The sequence below is a fragment of the Silurus meridionalis genome, chromosome 8 (assembly GCF_014805685.1).
Source record: "Silurus meridionalis isolate SWU-2019-XX chromosome 8, ASM1480568v1, whole genome shotgun sequence".
Classification (NCBI taxonomy): domain Eukaryota; kingdom Metazoa; phylum Chordata; class Actinopteri; order Siluriformes; family Siluridae; genus Silurus; species Silurus meridionalis.
Window position 1 is genome coordinate 11173800 of NC_060891.1, and position 24998 is coordinate 11198797.

At 37.6% G+C, this 24998-nt stretch overlaps 1 protein-coding gene across 1 annotated transcript in view; it reads left to right on the top strand.

The window, feature by feature from the left end:
- The window catches only part of sh3yl1 (SH3 and SYLF domain containing 1), a 35790-nt gene extending 15186 nt beyond the window's left edge, over window positions 1-20604 (top strand). The window contains exons 2-10 of the mRNA XM_046856530.1: window positions 256-366; window positions 1271-1384; window positions 1929-1993; window positions 3551-3663; window positions 6190-6318; window positions 6421-6571; window positions 6865-6934; window positions 7086-7151; window positions 19722-20604. Of these exons, the coding sequence (XP_046712486.1) occupies window positions 256-366; window positions 1271-1384; window positions 1929-1993; window positions 3551-3663; window positions 6190-6318; window positions 6421-6571; window positions 6865-6934; window positions 7086-7151; window positions 19722-19915 (1013 nt within the window). The 3' untranslated portion in view covers window positions 19916-20604. The remainder of the gene's footprint in view (window positions 1-255; window positions 367-1270; window positions 1385-1928; window positions 1994-3550; window positions 3664-6189; window positions 6319-6420; window positions 6572-6864; window positions 6935-7085; window positions 7152-19721) is intronic.
- The last annotated feature ends 4394 nt before the right edge of the window (window positions 20605-24998 follow it).

Below are 24998 nucleotides of genomic sequence, written 5' to 3' on the forward strand. Positions count from 1 at the left end.
TCCACCAACATAGCCCCAAGATGCGAATCTTTGCAGCTGACATGAATTTTAAGAATAAAACAATACTGAAAATGATTAGTTAATTCAGGGTTTCTTAGATTACACCGGTAGTAACTCCAACTACTTATATATTTAATGAAGCTTTTATTGTCCTGTTTGACAAAAGATGAGGTTGTACAAATGTTAGCTTTTTGCATATATGCCTACAATAAACTATACGTATTCAACATATGCTGTTAATTTATGTGTTTATAGTGAACAATCCCATTCCATCCAACCTAAAGTCTGAAGCTAAGAAGGCTGCCAAAATCCTTCGGGAATTCACTGAGATTTCCAACAGGCAAGGTCCTGACAAGCTTATTCCAGGTAAACGTTTTTTAATTTTATTCTTGATTTAAATTATCATTAAACATTGGTTCTTCTTTTTATGCTACAATCTATGGGTTGAGGAGGGGTCACCAAACTTGAGGGTGATTATATAGTGCACTAAAGTCTTGCAAACCAAGCAAGTATGTGTCTTGTCTTGTGTTGTCTGTCTGTCTGTACTGTTTGCACTAGGTTGCATTCGATGCGCTTTATGTAGCTTGTGTTGTGTTGTAGCTTTATGTTATTGTTTAGTGTAGCACCAGGGTTCCGGAGGAACGTTGTCTCGTTTTTACTGTGTACTACTGTGTATAGTAGAAATGACAATAAAAGCCTCTTGACTTAAAGTAGGAGTAGCTTTTATTAGAGGCCAATAGTAGATAATTTATCACTTTAAACTGTCTGAGTATTGTAAATATTCTGATTGAATCCTGAAAGTGAGGTTTTATTAATGTGATTTCTTCAAATATCACATCTATTATAAAAGAGACCTGGTCACCTTGGGTCATTTAAAAAATGTGTGGGCAAATGGTCAAGTACAAGTTGAGCATTTTGAAGAGTGTTACCTGTTTGGACTATAAAACTATAAAGATGTTTTTATAATCACTTGTCAAATTGTGTAAAGTTAATAATCTGATGTGTGCTTAATTAATTACAATGTTTGAAATCCGTCTTACTGTCTTCACATACCTTTTGATCTTGACCTTCAATATCATTTTAGTTTTATATTTTCTCATATTTACATGTCTTTGTCTAGCTAATCTAGTTTGAGGGAACTGTGTGAGAAATTGGTGTGTATTTTCTAGATATTTGTATTAGCTGTGAAGTTCATAGACATTTCTAATAAGATGCAGTTTTTAATGGATTGACCTTGCTTTTCTTTTTTTTTTCTTTCCGTTCAATTAAGCCCATGTGATTGCCAAAGCCCATGGCCTGGCAATCTTATCAGTCATCAAAGCCGGATTCATGATCACTGCTCGTGGGGGAAGTGGGGTAGTAATTGCTCGTCTCGCTGATGGGAGTAAGTTGAATTTGTTTTTAAACACCTTATTAGTAAAGTTTGATGTGTATAGGTCAACAAGTCCAAAATTTCTATGTAATTGGAAATGACACTCAAAAAGCAGAAACATGACAATCAATTAGTGAATTGTTACCATTATAAATTATACAATATTTAAACAAAGCAAATGTTCAAAAATACACTACTGCACATTCATTGTGTCCATAGAGGATCATATATAAGATCAAAGTATTTAAAACAGTCTTTTCAGTACTTTTGGGAACCATATTTTCTTAGTTAAAAAAACAACAACTACTGCTGATTAGATTCATATATTAAATTAATCCAACCTATGGTTTAAAGAGTGGGATCAGAAATTCCATTGTCATCATTTTTCCACCTAACTGATAACCTCATCTTCTTTATCACTGATCATGTGAATGTTTTATTACTATTTTTATAAGTAATTTTAGCAAATATTAAGAAAAAACATCAGATTAATGACAATCAAAAGAATAAAATCAAGGTAATAACACATGACTTTTTTCCTGTTTGTGTGATAAAGGATGGTCAGCTCCCACAGCGATTGGCATTGCTGGTCTCGGTGGAGGCTTTGAGATTGGGTTGGAGGTAGGTTTCTGTTTAAATTATGAATAAATCAAATTAATTTCTGTCCAGTTTCTTTAAGGCATTGAAAGAGAACCATGTCCTAAACCAGAGAATATTCTATTAACAAGAGTAATGACTGTACTTTTATTCAGTGATCACTGCAGGTTTGGCAATATAGGGTTTAGTTCTGGCATCATATGCTTATGCTTCCCTAGGCATATAATGGGCAAGATTTAAGCATGTTGCCCATGCTTTCTTCACTCAACTACTGTATAAGGACATTTGTCTGCTCATGTTTATGTCCTGTTAGAAATTTGTGAAATACTGTAAGACTGCTATCTGAACTTTACCTAAACATTTATTTACTGTAAAGAAAATTCTAGATTGATGTGATTTAATGTTCTTAATACTAAAGTTCAGGTGATGTTAAGAATACATCAGAGCTTATTGTTTGTAAAAAAAAATCTGACCCATTATGGTCTTGGGGTAATATTTATTATCTTTTTCATTATTAGGAAATAACATGGACATCAAAAACATAAGAATATTAAAATTGTGTGTTTCAATTGTGTTTTTTTAGTGTATGCCATTTGCTATATTTGATTTCCCTGTGATGGTTTCGTATGACTGTATATTTTTTACAATTGGTTTTCAGCTATTAGCAGTTAAACTAATTGCAGTTTGTATTTCCTTAAAAGGGTTTTATAAACTTTTACACTCTTGTTTAAAAAAAAAAAAAAAAAAAAAAAAAGAGGTTTGATTATCGGTAGACTTTAAAGACTGTATAAGGATTTCACATAAGTTTTATACATACTGGCATTGGTGCACTTTAAATAGAGAGCTATTTGCAGTCCATGATCTGGCTTCATCATTTTTCAGGATAGAGGCCGGATCCTTCTATCTTTGGCCTATGCAATCATCCACATTTTGCTCCTGCAAAGGTCACTTGATCATTTGTCAGGACCAGGAAGAGAAATTTGGGCTCTGTTTTATAGCCTACAGTTTCACCATTGGATGACTCCTTTTGAATTCAGTAGTTGTGTGAATCACATTGTTGATTCATTTTGCACAGTGGTTGCTTTCAGGTAACAGGTGTAGTGCACACAGACATTTACATTTATTTCGCAGATGCTCCTCATCCAAAGACTTACAATTGCCTTATTTATTCTACTGAGCAACTGCGGGTTAAGGTCCTTGCTCCAAGGCCCAGCAATAGCAGCCTTATGGTGCTGGGATTTAAACTCATGGTCTTCCACACAAAAATGTATGCATAACCTTAATTAAAAAAGGTGAGGGAAAATAGAGAATGAAGAAACTTGGTAGTAGCCAAAACTGGGAAAGGAAAGCTTTTCCAACAGGTGCTGGAAAAAATAAATGACTGTGCACATTATAGGATTACCAGTCTTTATGGAATAGGAGTTGATGATGCACCATGTAGTGCAGAAGCTGCAGGATGGTAGGATTTGTAGTGTCTATTTTCAATGTGATTTAATGCCTTGTTGTTGGTTTTTCTTCTTCTTTTTCTTCTTATTATTATGATTATAGCTGGATTGTGCTTATAATTGTTTTTATCCTTAGGCATCTGATTTTGTCATCATCCTTAATCAACAACGAGCTGTGGAAGCTTTCAGCAAAGGGGGAAACCTTACATTTGGAGGGAACTGCACTGTGGCTGTTGGTCCACTTGGCAGGTAAAAGCCAAATATATTTAGCATGTTGACAGCATCTGAGTGATAGAAATAGAATGTAATCACTTCCTGTAAGATTTCAATAGAAAGATTCTAACTTATGTAAAGCAGGTGCCTAAATAAATGTTCTGAGGTGGTTTATTCAGATTTATTCAGACATTGCGGATTTTTTTTTCTTTCAGCATTTAATTCACTAAAGATCTTGAGTCTGCTGTTTTGCCATTCCAATTCACATTGACAACCCCAATTACAGAAAAGTTGGGACACTGTAAAATGTAAATAAATATGGAATTTTATTTGCAAATCTCATACACCCATATTTTATGCACAATAAAACATAGAAACACGAGTAACTGGATTACAAAAATGAATCGATTGAATTCATGCTTTGTTTAGTCCATTTAACTAAACAAGGAGCACTGTGTTTCCCACGGACAATTATTACTGATGCACCGCCCACTAAACTCTGTCTCCTTGCATCAATGCTATACTGTATATACAGGTTTTAGAGCAACAAATGTTTTGATCCAGAAAATGTATTTCCAGGGAAGGCTTTGCATATTTGAGTAAGCATCTATTATAATATCATGACATCCTAGTAGAAAAGTCCAGGTGCTGAACTGGTCTGCCTGCTTCAACAATTTTAAAACATTTGCCGCATCATGAAACGAAAATCACAGCAAAGGACTGCCAGAAATGTTGAGCTGATAGAATCTTGTATCAGACACATATGGGACACATTCCTCTCCCAATCCTTTCACAATTGGTCTTCTCAGTTCTCAGATGTATAGGGACAGAAGACGTGATGCTACACAGTGGAAAATGTGGCCCTGTTCCAACATTTTTGAGACCTGTTGCAATTGAAAATGACCTTATTTTTTCCTATAAATTGAATATAGTTTTACTTTAAACATTTTTCTTTGTTTTACTGTTAATGGGATATGTATTTATGAGATTTAGAAATCATTGAATTTTGATTTTGTTCACATTTTATACAGTGTCCCTACTGTTTTTTTAAATGAGGTTGTAGGATAAAATAGATATTGGGCTACTGTGGGTTTAACAGTGACACTAACCCTTTTGTAATTCCATGGGTGCAACTGAACTGTGGTTATTAAAAACGAACAAAAAAACATTTTTGGAATTGGAGTTGAACATTTACTTCATTTGGAATGTGCAGTTAAGGGTCTTGCTTATAGATTTGAACTCGCACCTTACTTTTAAATATGTATGTGATAGTAAAAGCAATGATTGTTAAAGCACAATATATTTAGAGAGTCAGTTGGATGAGGCCAACTATAAGATACAGAGAAAATTATCACTTTTAAAAAATAAATAATAAACAATCTATGTCAAATAGATTTTTGAGAGATAAAAGTCAAGAAGAAGACTAGTTAACAATGTACTGTACTTGGATAACAATGAATTCTAAGTTTATTTTAAAGGTAAAAATAATAATATACATTTTTTAATTGTATTAGGGCCTAATAGAAATCAACTGGTCTTCATCAGGTCCTAAGATTTGGTAAATACAGCTTTAGATGAACAACACCACTAGACATATTGACATACCCTGTTATTTATTATTATTATTATTATTATTATTATTTAATAAAAATATTAACCCCAAATGGAGATGTGTGAAAAAAACTAAGTACAGTACATTGACCCTTATGATTCAAGCACTCATATGCAAAACCACCTTTAGCAGCAGTAACTTAATCATTTTCTTTATGACTCTTGGTCTGTGTGGTGTTAGTTTTTTCATATTTTTGGATTGTGAATGATTTATTACTATAAATGCAAAAGTAGATGGTAGAATCTAGTACAATGGTTTTCCTGTCACTGAATCTTGTTGACTGATAAATAGCATTACCTACCGCCTACATATGAAAACTTTGGCTAATCTGTGGGACTTCCCTGCAACAGGTATTTTTCTTTAGCGACACGTTTGCATTATAGCATATTTTGATCAACCTCCAGGTTATTGTAACAGTGAGTAGGGCTGAATGTCGAATGAGATGTTCAAAAAGCACAAATTATTATATAATTTTTGGTTATGTTGCGTTGATTTTCGAATAAATGCCTCATGAGACAAATTCCTATCAATGTACAGTGAGTCATGCTTTAAGCAAGCATGAGCAAGCACAGCAGGTACAATTATTTTCATTTTAGTTAGAATTACATATAGTGAGAGGTAGCATTTTACATAAAAAAAAAAACTGTAGTTTAATTCAATTCTTTATTAAATCCAGAGTTTGTCTGTGCATGGAAAATTTAGATTTTTTTTGTTCTTTAAAATGATGTAAATGAAACCATGCTTTTTATGTACCTATTGTTTTCTAATATTATTGTTGCCATTTGAAATATAAATGAATGTAAAAGAAAATGTTCATAATAGTCTCAAACACTGAACTGCATTGGTCACAGCAAATCATTAGGTGAGAATAGTGTGCGTGTGTTGTTTTTAATATGGTTCATGCAGTGCATGCATACAGACAAACTCATCTGACTAAACGTCTTTAACAGGAATTTGGAGGCGGACGTGGCATTCCGCAGCACGGCAGCCGTCTTCTCCTACTGCAAGTCACGTGGTCTCTACGCTGGAGTTTCCCTTGTTGGCTCCTACATAATGGAACGCAAAGAGACTAACAGAAAGTGTGTCCTGTTTATCTGTTACTATCAATAATTTGTGTTTATTTTACATTCTACTGTGCACTGTTTATGTTCCTTTGGCAAAATGGTCCCTTTTTCCGAAAGGTTCTATGGCCAAGATATTCGTGCATCTGCCATTCTCAATGGCGACGTGGAGCCACCTCCAGAAGCCTATGACCTGTATACTATTTTGGAGGCCTATACTGAAAAATACACTAATGATTGGCAGAGCAAGTATATGAATCCTAATAAGAAGGTCAGTGTTCCTGTCAAAACCATGTTTCCTGTTCAGGTTGTTTGAATGCTAAAAGTATCCTTAATTCTTAATCAAATATCTGAAATGCATTGTGTTGTAGAATTCTACAAAAAAACATTAAGGGTACAGTGGATATATAAAAAAAAAAAAAAAAGAACCCACCCTACTGTTAATATTTCAGGATTTTTTTTAAGTAAAAAAATTAAACCAGGATAAATCATGTTAACTTTAAATGTAGATTTTTATAGAACATACAGTATACATACCCCTTAGTGGTGCCTTTATTCTTACAGAGTATAGCCCCAAGTAGACCAGCACCCCCAGCCCAGAGATCAGCTTCCTCCTTCTCTTCAAGGGCTGAAGGTAAGAGCCTTAAACAGGAGTAAAACTACTAAAACCGCCATCACTCCAGCAACTTCTGGTTTAATCATTAGATCATGAAGCACGAACTGATTTGTTTGTGATTTTAGCATTTTATTTAAATAGCTCTAATAATTTGAATCTTTCTCCATAGCTTCTTTTACAGAAACCAGGCCAACGCTGTATCCTAGTATTTCTAGCTGGGGGCCAGAAAGCTCAGGTAAGCTCAGAATATAATGTAATTTGCTAAAATTATTAAACTGTTCCTCAGCCTAGAAAATGATTCTACATAACTAGGCAAAGTTTGAGGTGCAGAATTATTTATAATAACCACTTTGTTTTTACCAACAATGGCGATAATTCTTAACATTAATTTTTCCTGAGGTATTACTAATGTTTTTGTGTTTATATTATAAATAACAGGCTATTTTGAGTGGTCTAAGATGATACTAAAATATTATAGATACTGAAAACAAAATGTAGGAAATCTCTTAATCTAATGAAAATAAATAAAATGTAATATTTGTGTATTAATTATACCGTAATTTCCGGAATATTAAGCACACCCATATATAAACCGCACCCACTGAATTTGACAAAGATTTTTATTTTGAACATAAACCTGTTACATGGTGTAATGGGTGAAATATGTTGTGGCTCCTTTAAGAGCAGAGCGGTATTTTGGGAATAGGCTGCTGCCGCATTTCTGGTATTACTGCATGTGTGCAAGACCGAGGAATATGTCCTTATTATTTTCTGATGCTCATTTTTAAGTTTCTTTGACTAACCCGTAACGCTGTTGCCAAGAAAAATAAAAAAGGACGAGTTTCGGAAATCTGTGCTTATATGATTTCTGTTGCAACTGGAGTTAGTGAGTATCCCATGACCCAGACTCGCGTTACAACGGCTTGTATCTAAACAGTAGCCTACCAAGAAAGTCATTGTTCACTGTCTTCCTCCTTCCTTTCACAACTATTTCTACTGTTTATCTTTTGGCATTGTTGTGCGCTTAAAAATCAACACTGGTGGAAGTTTTTCTCCTGAAGCCGTGCAGCTCAGAACGCAGGTGAGGTGCGTTTTTTCGTTCCTGTTCGGAAATTTCATTGGTCTAATGTTATGGGGTTCAGTTTTTGGCTTGAAGTTTGTGAAATCGGGAAAAACCCAGGAAAAATCCATAAATTAGCCGCTTCGTTGTTTAAGCCGCGGGGCTCAAAACGTGGGAAAAAAGTAGCGGCTTATAGTCCGAAAGATTTGGTATATGATGAAAGATATCCTGCAGGAAAATTTAAATGTAGACAAGTTAGTGTCCGTGAATAGTGTGTAATTACTGATGCATTGTTTCAATGTTTTGGACTTTATTTTTGTGTTCTTTAACTACATGGAAACAGGTATTCCTTCTACCTAATCATACAAGACATCTGGCAAAGACTGCAGTGTAATGAAAGCTAGATGGTTGAATACTTTTGTATTTAAATACTAACAGCTTTATTATTGATGAGGAGCATTCCACAAATCTGTAAAAACACATAAATTCTATTGAAAAGCAGTAATTAAGCATTTCCTGAGTCATCCCTATCATGGTACATTGAATGATTTGTGCTGGTTATATACATGCATTTGTTTTTAATAGGCTATAAAAGCCCTATGTTTACAGTTTTAATTACAGGATTAAATAAGAAAGCACATGTGAAGCAACCCTGTCTGAGCTAGTTTTTAAGAGACTTCACTCAACTAACTTCAGGATTAAAACTGAGGGGATGAGCCAGGCCCTGGCTGCTTTCCCATCTCTTCTCCATGCTGTTTGTCATGTCAGCAGTTGTCTGCATTCTTTCCCACAGCGAGATGACAGTATCATTAACGCAGGGGAAAATTACACAGATTGCCGGCCAATAGCTGATTGCTGTCTGTGAGTGAAGGGCTGAGACAGTGACAGCATGCTGCCACATTAACACCAATGTCACAATATTTAACTGCTGACATGTTGCCTAAATGGAAAGCAGACCTACTGTAGAAAACAAGTGCACTATGCTTTGTGGTGTATTCTTACTGCTTTTATTATCTTGATAAGGTTGCAACCTTCATTTTAGGCTTTTGCTTTCTTGTCGCAGAACCAGTAATATTTTTTACAGAAATAGAACTGTGGAGCAATGTGTAAACAATATAAAACAAAATGAAACAATACTAGCAATGGTGTGGATGCATTGCCTTGTAAAGGGTCCTATCACCTTACAAAAAAAACATACTGATCTGTGGATTAGATCCACTAATTTGAACCCATACATAAACGAATATGTGTATTGTACAGATTTTGTATTTTATGGCATTTGGCAATGACCCTTATACAGATCGACTTTATATTTTTTATACAAATGATCAGCAGTGTTACCTTGACAATGCTGTGAATTGAATTTGCAACCTTCTGTTTAGAAGTCCAACATCTTGGCCACTGACCCAGAAGGAACATGGCCAGGAGCAGTGCCTGAAGCAATCCTAAAAGTCAAATTCCATGCAGATATTACATTATCTAAAACAGCTTGGGTTATATGTATATTTCTAGATATATTTAAAGACATTATCATAGCACCATACTGCATATAGTGTCATTTTATACAACATCTCACCACTTGGCTTATTAATAGAAAGAGCTGAGTATAGATTATTAGAGATTTACAGTGAATATCATTAGCATTTCCAGTGTGTTCTCAATTAGAGTGATCCGGACTAATACAATCAGAATTAAGTAGAAAATTGTACCCTGGAAAACTGGCTAAATTATTATTTTGGGAATTAATTTTACTTATTTGTCATGAGATATTACTAACCTTAACCACAGAATTGGCACACTGAAAGGCTGCAGTATTATATTCACTGTTCACTGACAATGTTTTAATTAGTGCTGGATAGTACGCAGTATATAACTTTCTTTTAATTTATTTGATTATCAATTAGTTAGTTTACTTTGTTATTTGAAAGTATTCGTTATACTTTGTTATTGTACTTAAGTGAAGTTTTAAATTTTCTGTACATTATTAGCATATTTTCATTATGGGAAACTTTTACTTTACTTAATGTTTACTAAAATAATTTTAAAACTCTTGTTACATTTCAGAAAAGGATTCGGTTTGTTGCTATTTGGTTGATGCTATGTCATAAATTGCGTGTTTGCAACAATCCAAAACTGTCCTTTAAAGATTTTGATGGGCAGAAGGTTGGAACATTGAATTGCAGTAATGATTAATATTATCATAGATCAGCATTTATTTTTGATAAGTACACAAAACTGTTGGAGGCACATTTGTATTAGGAGTCTTTGGATGCGGTAGTGCTGAATTTTTCTTCTTTAATTTCCCCTTTAAGAGACCCAGACCTGTTTCAGCATGCCCCTGTGCATAAAGCAAGCTCACACAAAGATATGGTTTACATGGGTTGGAGTGGAAGGTCTTGTGTGGCCTGTTATAGAGCTCTGACCTCAACCGTAGTGAGCACATTTGGAAAGAATTGGAACACTGACTAGACCCCAGACCTCCTCACCCCACATCAGTACCTGACCTTACCTTACTAACGCCCTTGTGGTTGAATATAAATCCAAAATTTAGTGGACCATCTTCCCAGAAGAGTGGAGGTTATTATAGCAGCAAATGGGGAATAAATGTGGAATGGGATGTTTAAAAAGCACATAAAGCTGGTCAGGTGTCTATATACAGAGTTATTAAAAAAGAATGAACCAATTTCATTACACAATATTTTATTAGGGAAAAGTAAAACAAAACTCCAGCCAAGTCACAAGTATTATACTTACAATCAACTTAGATAACTCCTCTTTCAAATGGTCACTGACTCATTCCATGACGATGCTTGAGAACTGAAGCAAGAGGGAGAAGACATCTACAGAGACAGCAGGGAAAAGAGAAATGGAGGAGCGTGTCAGTGTCAGACCACTAGTCTTCTAAATGCCGCAAATTAGACTGGAGGTTAGAAGTTGTACTTTAAATGTTGGTACTATGACTAGTAAAGGGAGAGAGAAGGCTGATATGATGGAGCGGAGAAAGGTAGATATGTTGTGTGTTCAGGAGACCAAGTGGAAGGGAGTAAGGCCAGGAACATTAGAGGTGGGTTTAAACTGTTCTATCATGGTGTGGATGAAAAGAGAAATGGTGTAGGGGTGATTCTGAAGGAAGAGTACAGTAAGAGTGTAGTGGAAGTGAAGAGAGTTTCTAATAGAATGATGAACGTGAAGCTGGAAGTTGAAGGGATGATGATAAATGTCACCACTGCTTATGATCCACAAGTGGGTTGTGTGATGGAGGAAAAGGAAAAATTCTGGAGTGAGTTAGACGAAGTGGTAGAAGGGTACCTAGGAATGAAAGATTGGTGATTGGGGCATGTAGGTAAAGGGAACAGAGAGGATGAGGAGGTGATGGGTAGGTATGGTTTTAAGGAGAGGAATGTGGAAGATTTGATAAGGAATGAAAATGGCAGTGGTAAATACATATCTGAAGAAGAAGGAGGAGCATAGGGTGACGTATAAGAGTGGAGGAAAGTGTACATAGGTCGATTATATTTTATGCAGGAGATGCAACCTGAAAGATATTGGAGACTGTATGCTGTTGGCAGGGGACAGTGGAGCTAGACCGCATTGGATGGTGGTCTGTAGGATGGTTTTGGAGGTGAAGAAGAAGAGGAGGAGAGGACTGAAGGACTGAAAGAAGTATTAGGTGGTGGAAACTGAAGGAGGAAGACTGTGTCGTGAGATTCAGGGAAGAGGTCAGACGGGGGCTCAGTGGTGGTGAAGAGGTGCTGGATGATTGGGCAACTACTGCAGAAGTGATACCAGAGACAGCTAGAAAGGCACTTGGTATGACATCTGGAAATAGAAAGGAAGACAAAGAGACGTGATGGTGAAATAAGGAAGTGCAGGACAGCATAAGGAGAAAGAGGTTGGCAAAACAGAATTGGGATCGACCGAGTGATAAAAAAATAAGCAGGAGTACAAGGAGATGCGGCAATAGGTAAAGAGGGATGTGGCGAAAGCCGAGGAAAAGGCATGTGAGAAGCTGTATGAGAAGTTGGACACTAAGGAAGGAGAAAAGGATTGGCCACGCAGAGGGACAGAGCTGGAAAGGATGTAATGCAAGTTAGAGCAATAAAAGAAATGGAAATGTGTTGACTAGTTAGGAGAGTGTATAAAGAAGATGGAGGGAGTATTTTGAGCAGCTGATGAATGAGGAAAATAAGAGAGAGAAGGTTGGATGATGTGGAGATGGTGAAGCAGGAAGTGCATAGGACTAGTCAGGAGGAAGTGAGAGCAGCGATTAAGAGGATGAAGATTGGAAAGTTAGTTGAGCCAGAGGACATACCGGTAGAAGCATGGAGATGTTTAGGAGAGATGGAGGTGGAGTTTTTAACAAGATTGTTTAACCAGATTCTGGAAGGTGCGAAGATGTCTGAGGAGTGAGGAGGGTTTTTTTTTTTTTTTTTTTATATAAACAGGGGAGATGTGCAGACCTGCATTAACTGCAGGGGAATAAAGGTGATCAGTCACTCCATGAAGTTTTAGGAAAGAGTAGTGGAAGCCAGGCTGCCTTGATATTAAGTAAAAGACGGGAGGTGCAGCTGGAAGTGGCCAAGTTGAAGATGTTAAGATTTTCATTGGAAGTGATGAGGATAGACAGCATTAAAAATTAGTTTATTAGAGGGACCGCACATGTAGGACGTTTTTTCCAGGCAGGAGGAAAAGAGAAAGGCCAAGGAGGAGGTTTATGGATGTGGTGAAGGAAGACATGCAGGTACTGTAGTTGGTTTAAAAGAGGCACATGAGTTACAGAGTAGTGACAGAGTAGTATGGAGACGGATGATCCGCTGTGGCGAACCCCTAAAGGGAGCAGCCGAAAGATGATGATGATATAGTGTACATTCAAAAACAAATACTTTGTGTATTTTTAATAGAGGCATAATTTTACTGGAGCAGTATGTAAGCACAGTGTTGTTACTTAAAACAGCTGTTTTCCTCGGATAGGTTTCTCCTTGTTGGTCGTCATTCATTCGCTTTAGACCATGTTGTGAATGAATGAGCAAATGATTAGGTGTATTTTATCCAGCTCTTGTTCTAATGTCAGCCTCGATCCTTTGTTATTCTTAGAACAATTTACTTGTCTCAGTCATTTCCCCCCTCTTTACTTTCTTAATTGCTTTAGATCTAATTGTAGTTAATTCGTGTGTTATTTTGATCTCTGATTCAGACACAATTAGTTAGGCTTATTGAGAAGAGCATGCCACAAAACCGTAATGCCCACACCTTTTACGTGTGCAGAAGACTTCTTCTGGACAATGACTCAGGCCTGGTGGGAATGACCGAGGACTCGGAGTATGAAAGCGCATTAATGTTTGGAATTAGGTGATCTGGGTGTCATGTTTTCTGATTATTTGAATCCAAAAAGTGGTCAGCAATTACTTTATTTTGATATGCAGCACATAGGATGTTGCATTGTTCTTCCTTTAGTTGTTGCGTCATCGTGATCTGTGTTTCGTGTACAGAAACTTACTTTCAACACTTACAGTATATTCAGTGTGGTTAAAAAAGATTGACCCTGTAATATAAATATATGATGTATATCCTGTATATTTATATCATTTGATCATTCTATCAGGATTGTGTAATGCATATGCTACATTCTACATTTAATTCATTTAAAAATGGAGACAACTGTTTAATAGTTTATTTAAACACAACACCTTTATGGAGTGTTGGTGCTTTTTATTTGTTTTCCTGCGGTTTTTTTTTTAATTACCAGAGATGTTTGTGGCCTCTGCTCAAATCTTTCATTTGTAACACTCATGCTTCTCCTGGACCACTGAATGCCCCAGATTGGCATGTGTGGTTGTTTAAAAAAACATGCTACTGTTGTGTGATTGCTCTTAGCTTTAGTTAATTCCAATCAGACTCATTGGTGTAGACATGAGATATATCTTAACAACCTTTCTTTTCATGAGCTGTCACTTTTTGGATTTTTTTGCATGTGCAAGCAGAAAGCTGCAGAACTCGAATGTCACCGCTCTGCCAAAACACTCCAACCTGACAGATGGGGGAAAAAAAAATCAAGATTATTTTGCTTTCAGAATTTGTGGCTTGTTGTGTCTTGCACTTGTGGTTAAAGGTTTTGACGTCTCGATTAGACGGTTATTTTCTAAGCGTTTAGAGGTGTTTATAATATTTTTTGTTAGTTAAAAATAGCAAACCAAGAAATAAAACCAGGATGTCTTGGGTTTGGATTGCCAGAGGGATTAGAAGTCAGGGGATTTCAGTACATGTGTCAGCAACTAGTGAGAAACTGGATGTTACTGTACCTTGTGTCTAGTGTCCTGCTTTTTTTGCCCACTTGTTCCACTCTTATCCTCTCTGCTACTAATGAGTGCGATCTTCCAACCTGATGTCAAGCAATTAATTTTTCCTAAATACCGGCTCCGAGTTTGAAGTTTCTTATTTTTTAACAATTTGCCAGCAATTTTATTATTTTTTTTTTTATAAACTAATGTTGGCAAAATTGACACAAGCATTAGTTTCTGATATTGCTTAAAATAAACATCTACATGGGACAAAATGAAGGACCTTTAATAGTTTGTCTTTTTGGGGTTTTTGTGGTGTAAATATTTCAACCCAGCCATTATGGTTGCACAAGCCAGTGCACTCTTACTGCTAGTCCCAAGCCTGGATAAATGATAAGGGTTGCTTTAGGAAGGGCATCCAGCGTAAAACGTGACAAATCAAATATCCGGATCGGTCGAGGCCCGGGTTACCAACGACCACCACAGGTATCGTTAGCCAACCAGGTATTGGTGGAAATTGGGCTACTGTTGGCCAAAGAAGGAGAAGGAGAAGAGGAAGATGACTACAGAGATGGCAGGAAAAGGAGAAGTGTAGGAGGGTGGAGGTTTGGGTTGGTACTTTAAATGTTGGTACTATGATTGGTAAAGGGAGAGAGGGAGCTGATATGATGGAGAAGAGAAAGGTAGATATGTGGTGTGTTCAGGAGACCAAGTGGAAAGGGAGTAAGGCCAGGAACATTTTTGGTGGTTTAAACTGTTCTATCATGGTGTAGATGGAAAGAGAATTGCTGTAGGGGTGATTCTGAAGGAAGAGTACAGTAAGAGTGTAGTGGAGGTGAAGAGAGTTTCTGATAGGGTGATGACTGTGAAGCTGGAAGTTGAAGGGGTGATGATAAATGTCATCAGTGCTTATGCTCCACAAGTGGGTTGTGAGATGGAGGAGAAGGAAAAATTCTGGAGTGAGTTAGATGAAGTGATAGAAGGTGTAACTAGGAATAAAAGATTGCTGATTGTGGCAGATTTTAATGGGCATGTAGGTAAAGGGAACAGAGGTGATGAGGAGGTGATGGGTAGGTATGTCTTTAAGGAGAGGAATGTGCAAGGGCAGATGGTGGAAGATTTTGCTAAAAGGATGGAAAGGCAGTGGTGAACACTTATTTTAAGAAGAAGGAGGATCATAGGGTTACGTATAAGAGTGGAGGAAGGTGCACACATGTGGACTATGTTCTATGTAGGAGATGCAACCTGAAAGATATTGGAGACTGTATGGTGTTGGCAGTGAACAGTGCAGCTAAACATTATCGGATGGTGGTCTGTAGGATGGTTTTGGAGGTGAAGAAGAAGAGGAGAAGAGTGAGGACTGAGAGAAGATTAAGATAGTGGAAACTGAAAGAGAAAGACTGTAGTGTGAGATTCAGGAAAGGGGTCAGGCAGGGGCTCGGTGGTGGTGAAGAGGTGCAGGATGATTGGGCAGCTACTGCAGAAGTGATAAGGGAGAAACCTAGAAAGGTACTTGGTGTAACATCTGGAAATAGAAAGGAAGACGTGATGGTGGAATGAGGAAGTGCAGGACAGCGTAAGGAGAAAGAGGTTGGCAAAACAGAATTGGGATTTACAGAGTGATAAGTAAACAAGGAGATGCGGCAGCAGGTAAAGAGGGATGTGGCGAAGGCCAAGGAAAAGGCATATGAGGAGCTGTATGAGAAGTGGGACACTAAGGAAGGTGAAAAGGATTTGTACCGATTGGCCAGGCAGAGGGACCGAGCTGGGAAGGATGTGCTGCAAGTAAGAGCAATGAAGAATGAAGATGGAAATGTGTTGACTAGTGAGGAGAGTGTGTTAAGAAGATGGATGGAGTATTTTCAGCAGCTGATGAACAAGAAAAATGAGAGAGAGAGAAGGTTGGATGGTGTGGGGATGGTGAAGCAGGAAGTGGATAGGATTAGTAAGGAGGAAGTGAGAGCAGCAATTAGGAGGATGAAGAGTGGAAAGTCGGTTGGACCAGATGTTTAGGAGAGATGGCAGTGGAGTTTTTAACAAGATTGTTTAGCAGGGTTTAGGAAGGTGAGAAGATGCCTGATCAATGGAGCAGTTATCTGGTACCGATCTTTAAGATGAAGGGAGATGTACAGATCTGCAGTAAATACAGGGAAATTGAGTTGATTAGTCACACCATGAAGTCATGGGAAAGAGTAGTGGAAGCCATGCTTAGAGAAGAGGTTGACCATCTGTTAGCAACAGTATGGTTTCATGCCGAGGAAGAGCACCACAGACACATTATTTGCTTTGAGAATGTTGATGGAGAAGTATAGAGAAGGTCAGAAGGAGTTGCATTGTGTGGATTTAGAGAAAGCATACAACAGAGTGCCGAGAGAGAAGTTGTGGTATTGTATGAGGAAGTCAGGTGTGTCAGAGAAGTATGTGAGGGTGGTGCAGGACATGTATGAGGACAGTGTGACAGCAGTGAAGTGTGCAGTAGGAACGACAGACTGGTTCAACTTGGAGGTTGGACTGCATCAAGAATCGGCTCAGAGCCAGTTCCTGTTTGCAGTGGTGATGGACAGGTTGATGGACGAGGTCAGACAGGTGATGTTTGCGGATGATTTTGTGGTGAGAGTAGGAAATAGGTTGAGAAGAGCCTGGAGAGGTGGAGGTATGTGCTGGAGAGAAGGGGAATGAAAGTCAATAGGAGTAAGACAGAGTACATGTTTGTAAATGAGAGGGAGGGCAGTAAAGTGGTGTGGTTGCAGGGAGAAGAGGTGGAGAAGGTGGAGGAGTTCAGATACCTGGGGTCAACAGTGCAAAGTAATATAGAGTGTGTTAGAGAAGTGAAGAAAAGAGTGCAGGCAGGGTGGAGTGGGTGGAGAAGAGTGATAGCAGGAGTGATTTGTGATAGTAGGTTATCTGCAAGAGTGAAAGGTGAAAGTGTGTAGGACTGTCTTGAGACCTGCGATGTTGGAATATTTTAGAGACAGTGCCACTGAGTAAAAGACAGGAGATGGAGCTGGAGGGAGCAGAGCTGAAGATGGTGAGGTTTTCGTTAGGGAGTGACGGTGATGGACAGGATTAGAAATGAGTTTATTAGAGAGACAGCGCATGTAGGATGTTTTGAAGACAAGGTGAGGGAGGCGAGATTGAGATGGTTTGGACATGTGCGGAGGAGGGACATGGGGTTTATCGGTAGGAGAATGCTGAGGATGGAGCCACCAGGAAAGAGAAAAAGAGAAAGGCCAAAAAGGAGGTTTATGGATGTGGTGAAAGAAGACATGCAGATAGTTGGTTTGAAAGAGGAAGATGTAGAGGACAGGGGGGTATGGAGACAGGTAGGCAGCCGGAAGAAGAAGAAAAAGTGGTGGAAATATTTCAAAGAAAAAAAAAATTTGTTAAATTATTAGACTTTGATTATGTGTGTCTCTGTGAATGAGCTGTTTTTTTTTTATTCAAAACAATAACACACTATATGGAGAAAAGTATTAGGGAACCTTCCTTTTCAGCCATATGTGGTTCTTTCACAAAGCTGGAGGCACACAATTGTATCGGATGTCTTAGGATGCAGTAGAATAAAATTTTCTGTTCACTTGAACTATGAGACCAAACCCTTTTCCAGCATGACAAGTCTCAGTGAACAGTCCCAGAGAGCTCTACGAAGAAATGGTTTACTTTGATTGAAGTGGAGGATCTTGAGTGGTCTGCTATGAAACTATTACCTCAACCCTATTGATTTAAATAGCTGACTGCACCCCAGGCCTCCTCACCTTACATTAGCACATGGCTGTCTTAACAACCTAATAGCTGAATGACCACAAATCTCCACAAGAACACTTCAAAATCCTGGCTTATATAAATTTTGGTGTAAAACATTTGGCCATCCATATGCATGATTAAAATGACATTTTTCTTTTTATTAATGGGGAGTAAATCAGAATTTTATAAACCCTTGGCAGACAGAGTTCTGACTTATGGTAGATGTAGGTCTTTAGACATTTTTATAAACACTGCTGGTGGCTCAGCTGTTTGGGCATAAACTTAAAAGATCGTTCCACTTCCTAGGTGCCAGAACAAGTCTTAAAGCATGTCTTACTTGTACCTTTGTTGGGGACATGTCAGGAGGATCAGAGGGAGGATGGTGCAGTGTGGAGTGAAGTACTGGTTGAAAGTAATAGAGTTCTGGTCCATTTTTTTGCTTTGTAGGCAAGCATTGGTGTATTAAATTGGATGCAGGCAGTTTTAGTGTACAGAGCATTGCAAAGAGGTTGTGTGAGAGAACTTTGGATGGTTAAAACCAAGTTGTGCAGCTGCATTCTGGATACCACACATTTGCTTACATTTAAATAGTGGGCTAGATAAAGTGCAGAATCTGGAATATTACATATGCAAGATTTTAAACATTGACTTTTTTTGTTTAAAAGATCTTCTCAATAGATCCTACTTCTAGATCTAGCTGTTTAACACATCTGGATGTAAATATCAGAAAATGACGGTCTTGAATTCATCTTTTGATTTCAAACCCAGTTGTCATCAATTTATAAAAATATAATTTCTTATTTACTTTTCTTTTTTACATTTTACTACTGCCTTAGAGGGCTGTAAATGTCATGCCACACTGCCCTCTAGTGTGCTGTTGGATCATAGCAGCCCATTATATAGCAGACACCTTAAAACGTTTAAAAATAAAAAATAAATAAATACTTTTTTTTTACGAAGTAAAAATCGATGCAGATTGTCAAGATTCTGACTTGATATACAAAGTCTTTATTTTTCCTTCATTTATATCTCACTTCAGGTTATCTGTGCTGCAAAAAGCACGCAAAACATGTAAAATCATGTTTTTATTTGATGTGCAGCAGCAGATTTGTCAAATGCTTTACTTGAATTAAGTTATATTTATATGCATAAGTGTGCATTCATTTACGCCTCAATTTGACAAACATGCTGCTGCACATCAAATAAAAACATGCTTTTACATGCTTTTATAAGTCAGGGCAGGTCCTTTTATTTTCCCCCCCCCCATTTTTAAATGTTTCAGGTCAATTAAAACATTCATACAGAGTATGAAATGTAGTGAAATGCTCTTTGAAATTGTCCAACATGTAAACATGAAAATAGAATATAAAAATAAAATAAAATAAATTAAAATAAAGTAAATAAAAAATATAAGTATAACTATAAAGTTTGAAAATAGGGTGAATAATAATATAATATATACACACTAGAAAAAAATATATACACTAGAAAAAAATATATAGTATGTATATATTATATTATTATATATATTATATATTATATATGAATTAGAGAGAAAGGGATGGATGCAGAATGTGTAAGACAGATATTGACAGAAGTACAAATTAATCAATTAATAGGATGTGGGTTTGGTCAACAGTCATTTCATGAATCATTTTCTGCTTGTCCTCTACTCACCTCTCTCCCTCCCTCCCCCTCTCCCTCATCTTAACCCTGTTTACAGACGAAGCATCTGGTGGCGCTCTTGTAGTCTCGGCCATGCATGCCTTCACTGGGCAGCAGCCTGGTGATCTGAGCTTCGCTGTGGGAGATCGAATCACTGTCATCACAAAGACCGACTCGCAGTATGATTGGTGGGAGGGAGAGCTGAAAGGACAGGTGGGTATCTTCCCTGCCAACTTCGTCTCCCTTAACTAAGAGTGCAAAAAAAGGGCTTGGGATTCTAGGATCTCTGTTTTTCAGATTCCAAAAAAGAAGAATTTTTTTTATGAATAAGCTAACTTGCCAAATGAGCGTATTTAGATGATTATTCTTACCTGAGATTCTTGTCTTTGGTTTACATATCGGTTACTGTTTAAAAAAATATGTAATAGTAAAAGTGCTCCCACAGATTCACACATATTTATGGGTTGTTTATATGGATCATGGGTTTTTTTTATTTAATTACTGGGTTTATTTAAATATGTTTAGCAATGCAATCAGCATAACGTTAACCCCCAGGCTTTATTGATCTGATTTTTATGCTAATAGTGTTTTAAGGAGTGTTAAGTTATCGTTCTCCTGCCAGTAGCTTCTTCTGTCTTCGTTCACCTTTTACTTATATATTTAATGCATTTATTTACATCATGTAAAATGTTATGTATCTCAACTCAGCTACTGGTAGAAATGAACAACACAAGATGTAGAAAAATTGTATCATTTATATATTTTTGAAATGAATTGTTGTATTAGCTTTGCCAAATGTGCCTTTATGGATAAAAAAAAAAGGTTATTTAGGTTACGATCATGAAGTGTTTTTGTATGTATAACTAATCAAATGCAAATTTCTACTTTTGGTGATACTGATATTTTTATACCTGCGGTTCTAATAAATATGAGACATTTAAGCCTTTGTGATCATTTTGTAATTAATTTGTAATTAATTAACAGTAGACATTATCTCAAATCAGCTTTACACAGATAAAGTGGTAAGAAGGGATAAACAAGATTTCTTTATAGTGTAAGTTTGTGCCTAATGAACAAGCCGGTGGTGACTTGCAAGAAAAAACTCCCCGAGATGGCATAAGGAAGAAAACTTGAGAGGAACCAGACTCAAGAAGGAACCCATCCTCATCTGGGTGGCAGTGAATGTCTGTTTATTAGAGTTGAGATGTTGAGGTGTGCAGTAATGGTGATCAAATGCAAACTCGAGTCCTGAGTCAGTGTAGCAGAGTATTAACATTAAGTACAGTCCAAATCCATCCTCAAAGCTCTTGCGTTACTCTGTAATTTCATGGATCACCAGGCCGTTGATGTGAACCATCCCAAGCTGCACAGAGTGACCTTCAGTCGAAGAGAACACCATCCAGAGGCAGGCCTGGATGGAGTGGGCAGATCCGGGGAGAGGAGGGGGCAAGAACAGTGGTCATTGATACCTCAGGAGCATGTTTAACTCGACAGAGAGATGGAGAGAGAGAAGGGGGTAATGGGAAGAGAAAGATATTGCTAATTAGGTATCCTTATTGTTGTAAAAAAGCTAAGCACACGGTGCAGTTGGGGACTCTGGTAAGACTCTCTGTGGCAGCATAACTAAAAGGAAGAGCCAGAAGGTGTAACAGACATAAGGGATCTCTGGGATAAGAGATGTTCCACCACACCACCAACAACACACCTAAAAGTGAGGGCGTGAGAGTGAGGGGACGACAGCATACAAAAACCGAAGTTCACCGAACACTACACCCATGATCCTCCAGATCTGCTCCTTTATCTAAGAAAAACCTGCTGATAAAAGGCTTGACTAAATAAATGTGTTTTTAGCCTCGATCTTAAACCATGAGGCTGTGTCACTATATGGGCAAATGTTTGAGGCACATACACTATATGGGCAAATGTTTGAGGACACCTGACCTTAAGATTTGTATTTCTATTTGTTGGTACCTCAAATAATGAAGACTACAGCATGTGGCAGATCTTTCTCTTACAAAGCCCTGCCACATGCTGTAGTCTTCATTATTTGAGGTACCAACAAATAGAAATACAAATCTTAAGGTCAGGTGTCCTCAAACATTTGCCCATATAGTGTATGTGAATGTCTTCTGAAGGCCCAGTGCAGTAACTGTAATCACATACTGTACATATTTTACTCCACAATTTGGCCCTTCACAAATTCACACCGATTTTTTTCTTACCGATTTTTTTCCAACACATCAACTTTGACACAAAATGTAATTTGGAAAGTGAGATCAAGAATTAGAACACAAAATTCTAAACATATACAGTAGTTTAATCATAAAACTAGCTCAACTTGTTTGCCAACATACAGTAATTACTGAAGGTTACCTAACATAAGCAACCATTTGCATTTTTAGTATAAACAATACATGCCGTGGATGTTATACTCTTAAGCTGTATAGACCTGCAGCAATCTAAGCCATTTGTGCATCCAAAATTCAGTGATCTTAGCAGTCATGGGTGTATAAGCAAATGTACATTCCTGTACAAACTATGCTCTCATGCCTTTATTTTACCTATTCTAGAGACTTTTTTCACAAGATACATGTATTTAAGTGATGCTATTTAAGGGAATCCTGAGTAATGCAATAATGTTATGGTTAAAAATCTTTTAGCTTCATTGTCATTTTGATGATGTTTGTTTAGATATTTGTTCTAACAAACTCCTCTGAAACTAATGATGTGACCCCTGACTAATTTTGGGGTTTTACAGCAATGTGAACACGTGTCACATTGCTGGTTTGTATGGATTCACAGGCATTGTGTACAGTGGTTCCGGAAAGTATTCACAGCGCCTCACTTTTTCCACCTTTTGTTATGCTACAGCCTTATTATAGATAGATTAAATTCATTATTTTCCTCAATATTCTACAATCGATACCCCATAATGACAACGTGAAAGACGCGTGTTTTAAATCTGTGCAAATTTAATAAAAATAAAAAAAAAAAACTAAAAAATAAATCAAAAATCAAATGTACATAAGTATTCACACCCTATTTTCAATACTTTGTTGAAGCACTTTTGGCACCTATTAAAGGCTCAAGTCTTTTTGAGTATGATGCTACAAGCCTGCCACCACTATTTTTAGGCAGTTTCTACCATTCTTTTTTGCAGAACTTCTCAAGTTGGATGGGGAACATTGGTGCACAGCCATTTTCAGATCTCTCCAAAGATGTTCAATCGGGTTCAAGTCTGGGCGCTGGCTGAACCACTCAAAAACATTCACAGATTTGTTCAGTAGCCACTCCTTTGTTATCTTGGCCGTGTGCTTAGGGTCGTTGTCCTGTTGGAAGATAAACCGTTGCCCCAGTCTGAGGTCCAGAGAGCTCTGGAGCAGGTTTTCATCAAGGATGACTCTGTACATTGGTGCATTTATCTTTCCCTTAATCCTGACTAGTTCCTGCCACTAAAAAACAGCCCCAGAGCATGATGCTGCCACCACCATGCTTCACTGTAGGGATGATATTGGCCAGGTGCCTGGTTTTCTCCAGACATGATGCTTGGCACTCAGGCCAAAGAGTTTAATCTTTGTTTTGCATGGTCTGAGAGTCTTTCAGGTGACTTTTGGCAAACTTCAGGCAGACTGTCATGTTCCTTTTACTGAGAAGTGGTTTCCATCTGGCCACTTTACCATACAAGCCTGGTTGTGGAGTGCTGCAGAGATGGTTGTTCTTCTGGAAGGTTCTCCTCTCTCTATAGACAAACACTGTAGCTCTTTCAGAGTGACCATCGGGTTCTTAATCACCTCCCTGACTAAAGCCATTCACCTTGGATTGCTCAGTTTGGCTGGGTGGCTTGCTTTTGAAAGAGTCCTGGTGGTTCCAAACCTATTCCATTTACAGATGATTGAGGCCACTGTGATCATTGGGACCTTCAATGCTGCAGAAATGTTTCTGTACCCTTCCCCAGATCTGTGCCTTGATTCCTTGGACTTCATGGCTTGGTTTGTGCTCTGACATGCACTATTAACTGAGAGACCTTATATAGACAGGTGTGTGCTTTTCCAAATCATGTCCAATTGAATTTACCACAGTTGGACTCCAATGAAATTGCAGAAACATCTCAAGGATGATCAGTGAAAAGCATGCACCTGAGCTCAGTTTTGAGTGTCATGGCAAAGGCTGTGAAAATGTATGTAGGTGATTTAAAAAAAAAATATATATATATTTTAATAAATTTGCAAACATTTTTAACAAACTTCTTTTACGTTGTCATTTTGGGAAAAATAATGAATGTAATCAATTTTGGAATCCGGCTGTAACATAACAAATGTGGAAGAAGTGAAGCGCTGTGAATACTTTCGGGATGCACTGTAAATTGTTACACCCAATGACACAAATTGATACACCCAATATTATCAATTATTAAAATACCTGGATACCTTGAAAATGACTTTTCTGAATCTTCTATTCTATTTTGAATTGGTCTATAAACACACTATGTACACCAAAAATATATGAACACCTGACACTATAGCTATATGTATTTCTTCCCAAATCAGGTTCCCTGGTGGTCTAGTGGTTAGGATGTGGCGCTCTCAACGCTGCGGCCCGGGTCCGATCCCCCTGTCAGGGAACCAACCCCAGCTCGAATAAATGGGGAGGGTCCCAAGCTCGAATAAATGGGGAGGGTCCCAAGCTCGAATAAATGGGGAGGGTTGCGTTAGGGAAGGGCATCCAGCGTAAAAACGTGTCAAATCAAACATGCGGATGATCCGCTGTGGCGACCCCTAATGGAAGAAGCCGAAAGAAAGTAATTTCTTCCCAAATCAAACTTAGAAACACATAACTATGAGAATTGTGGGATGTCTTTATATGTTGTAGCATTAAGTTTTCCTGTTCACTGGAACTAAGAAGCACAAACGTGTTCCAAAATAACAAAGTAAGGTCCAGAAATCCAGGTTGGTGTAGAAGTGCTCACGTGCCCTGCAAAAAGACCTAAACTTAATCTTACTGAGCACCTATGGGATGAACTGAGCAGGCAGGCCTTCTCACCAACATCAGTGGCAAACATCACCAATGCTTTTGTAATGAACTGAGCACAAAACCCAATAGCAACACTCCAAAATCTAGTAAAAAATGGATGTTGTTTTAACAGTAAAGAGCAATTACATCTAGAATGGGGTGTTTAACAAGTACTGTACAAATATGGGTGTAATCATTGAGGTGAAAACAATAAAATAAGAATAATTTCACATTTTCTAAACACTTTTTCCTGTTTTGACCAAAAGCAATGTCTTATATCTTAAATTACTTGTGAATTACCAGTGACTGACTAAACTCACATATC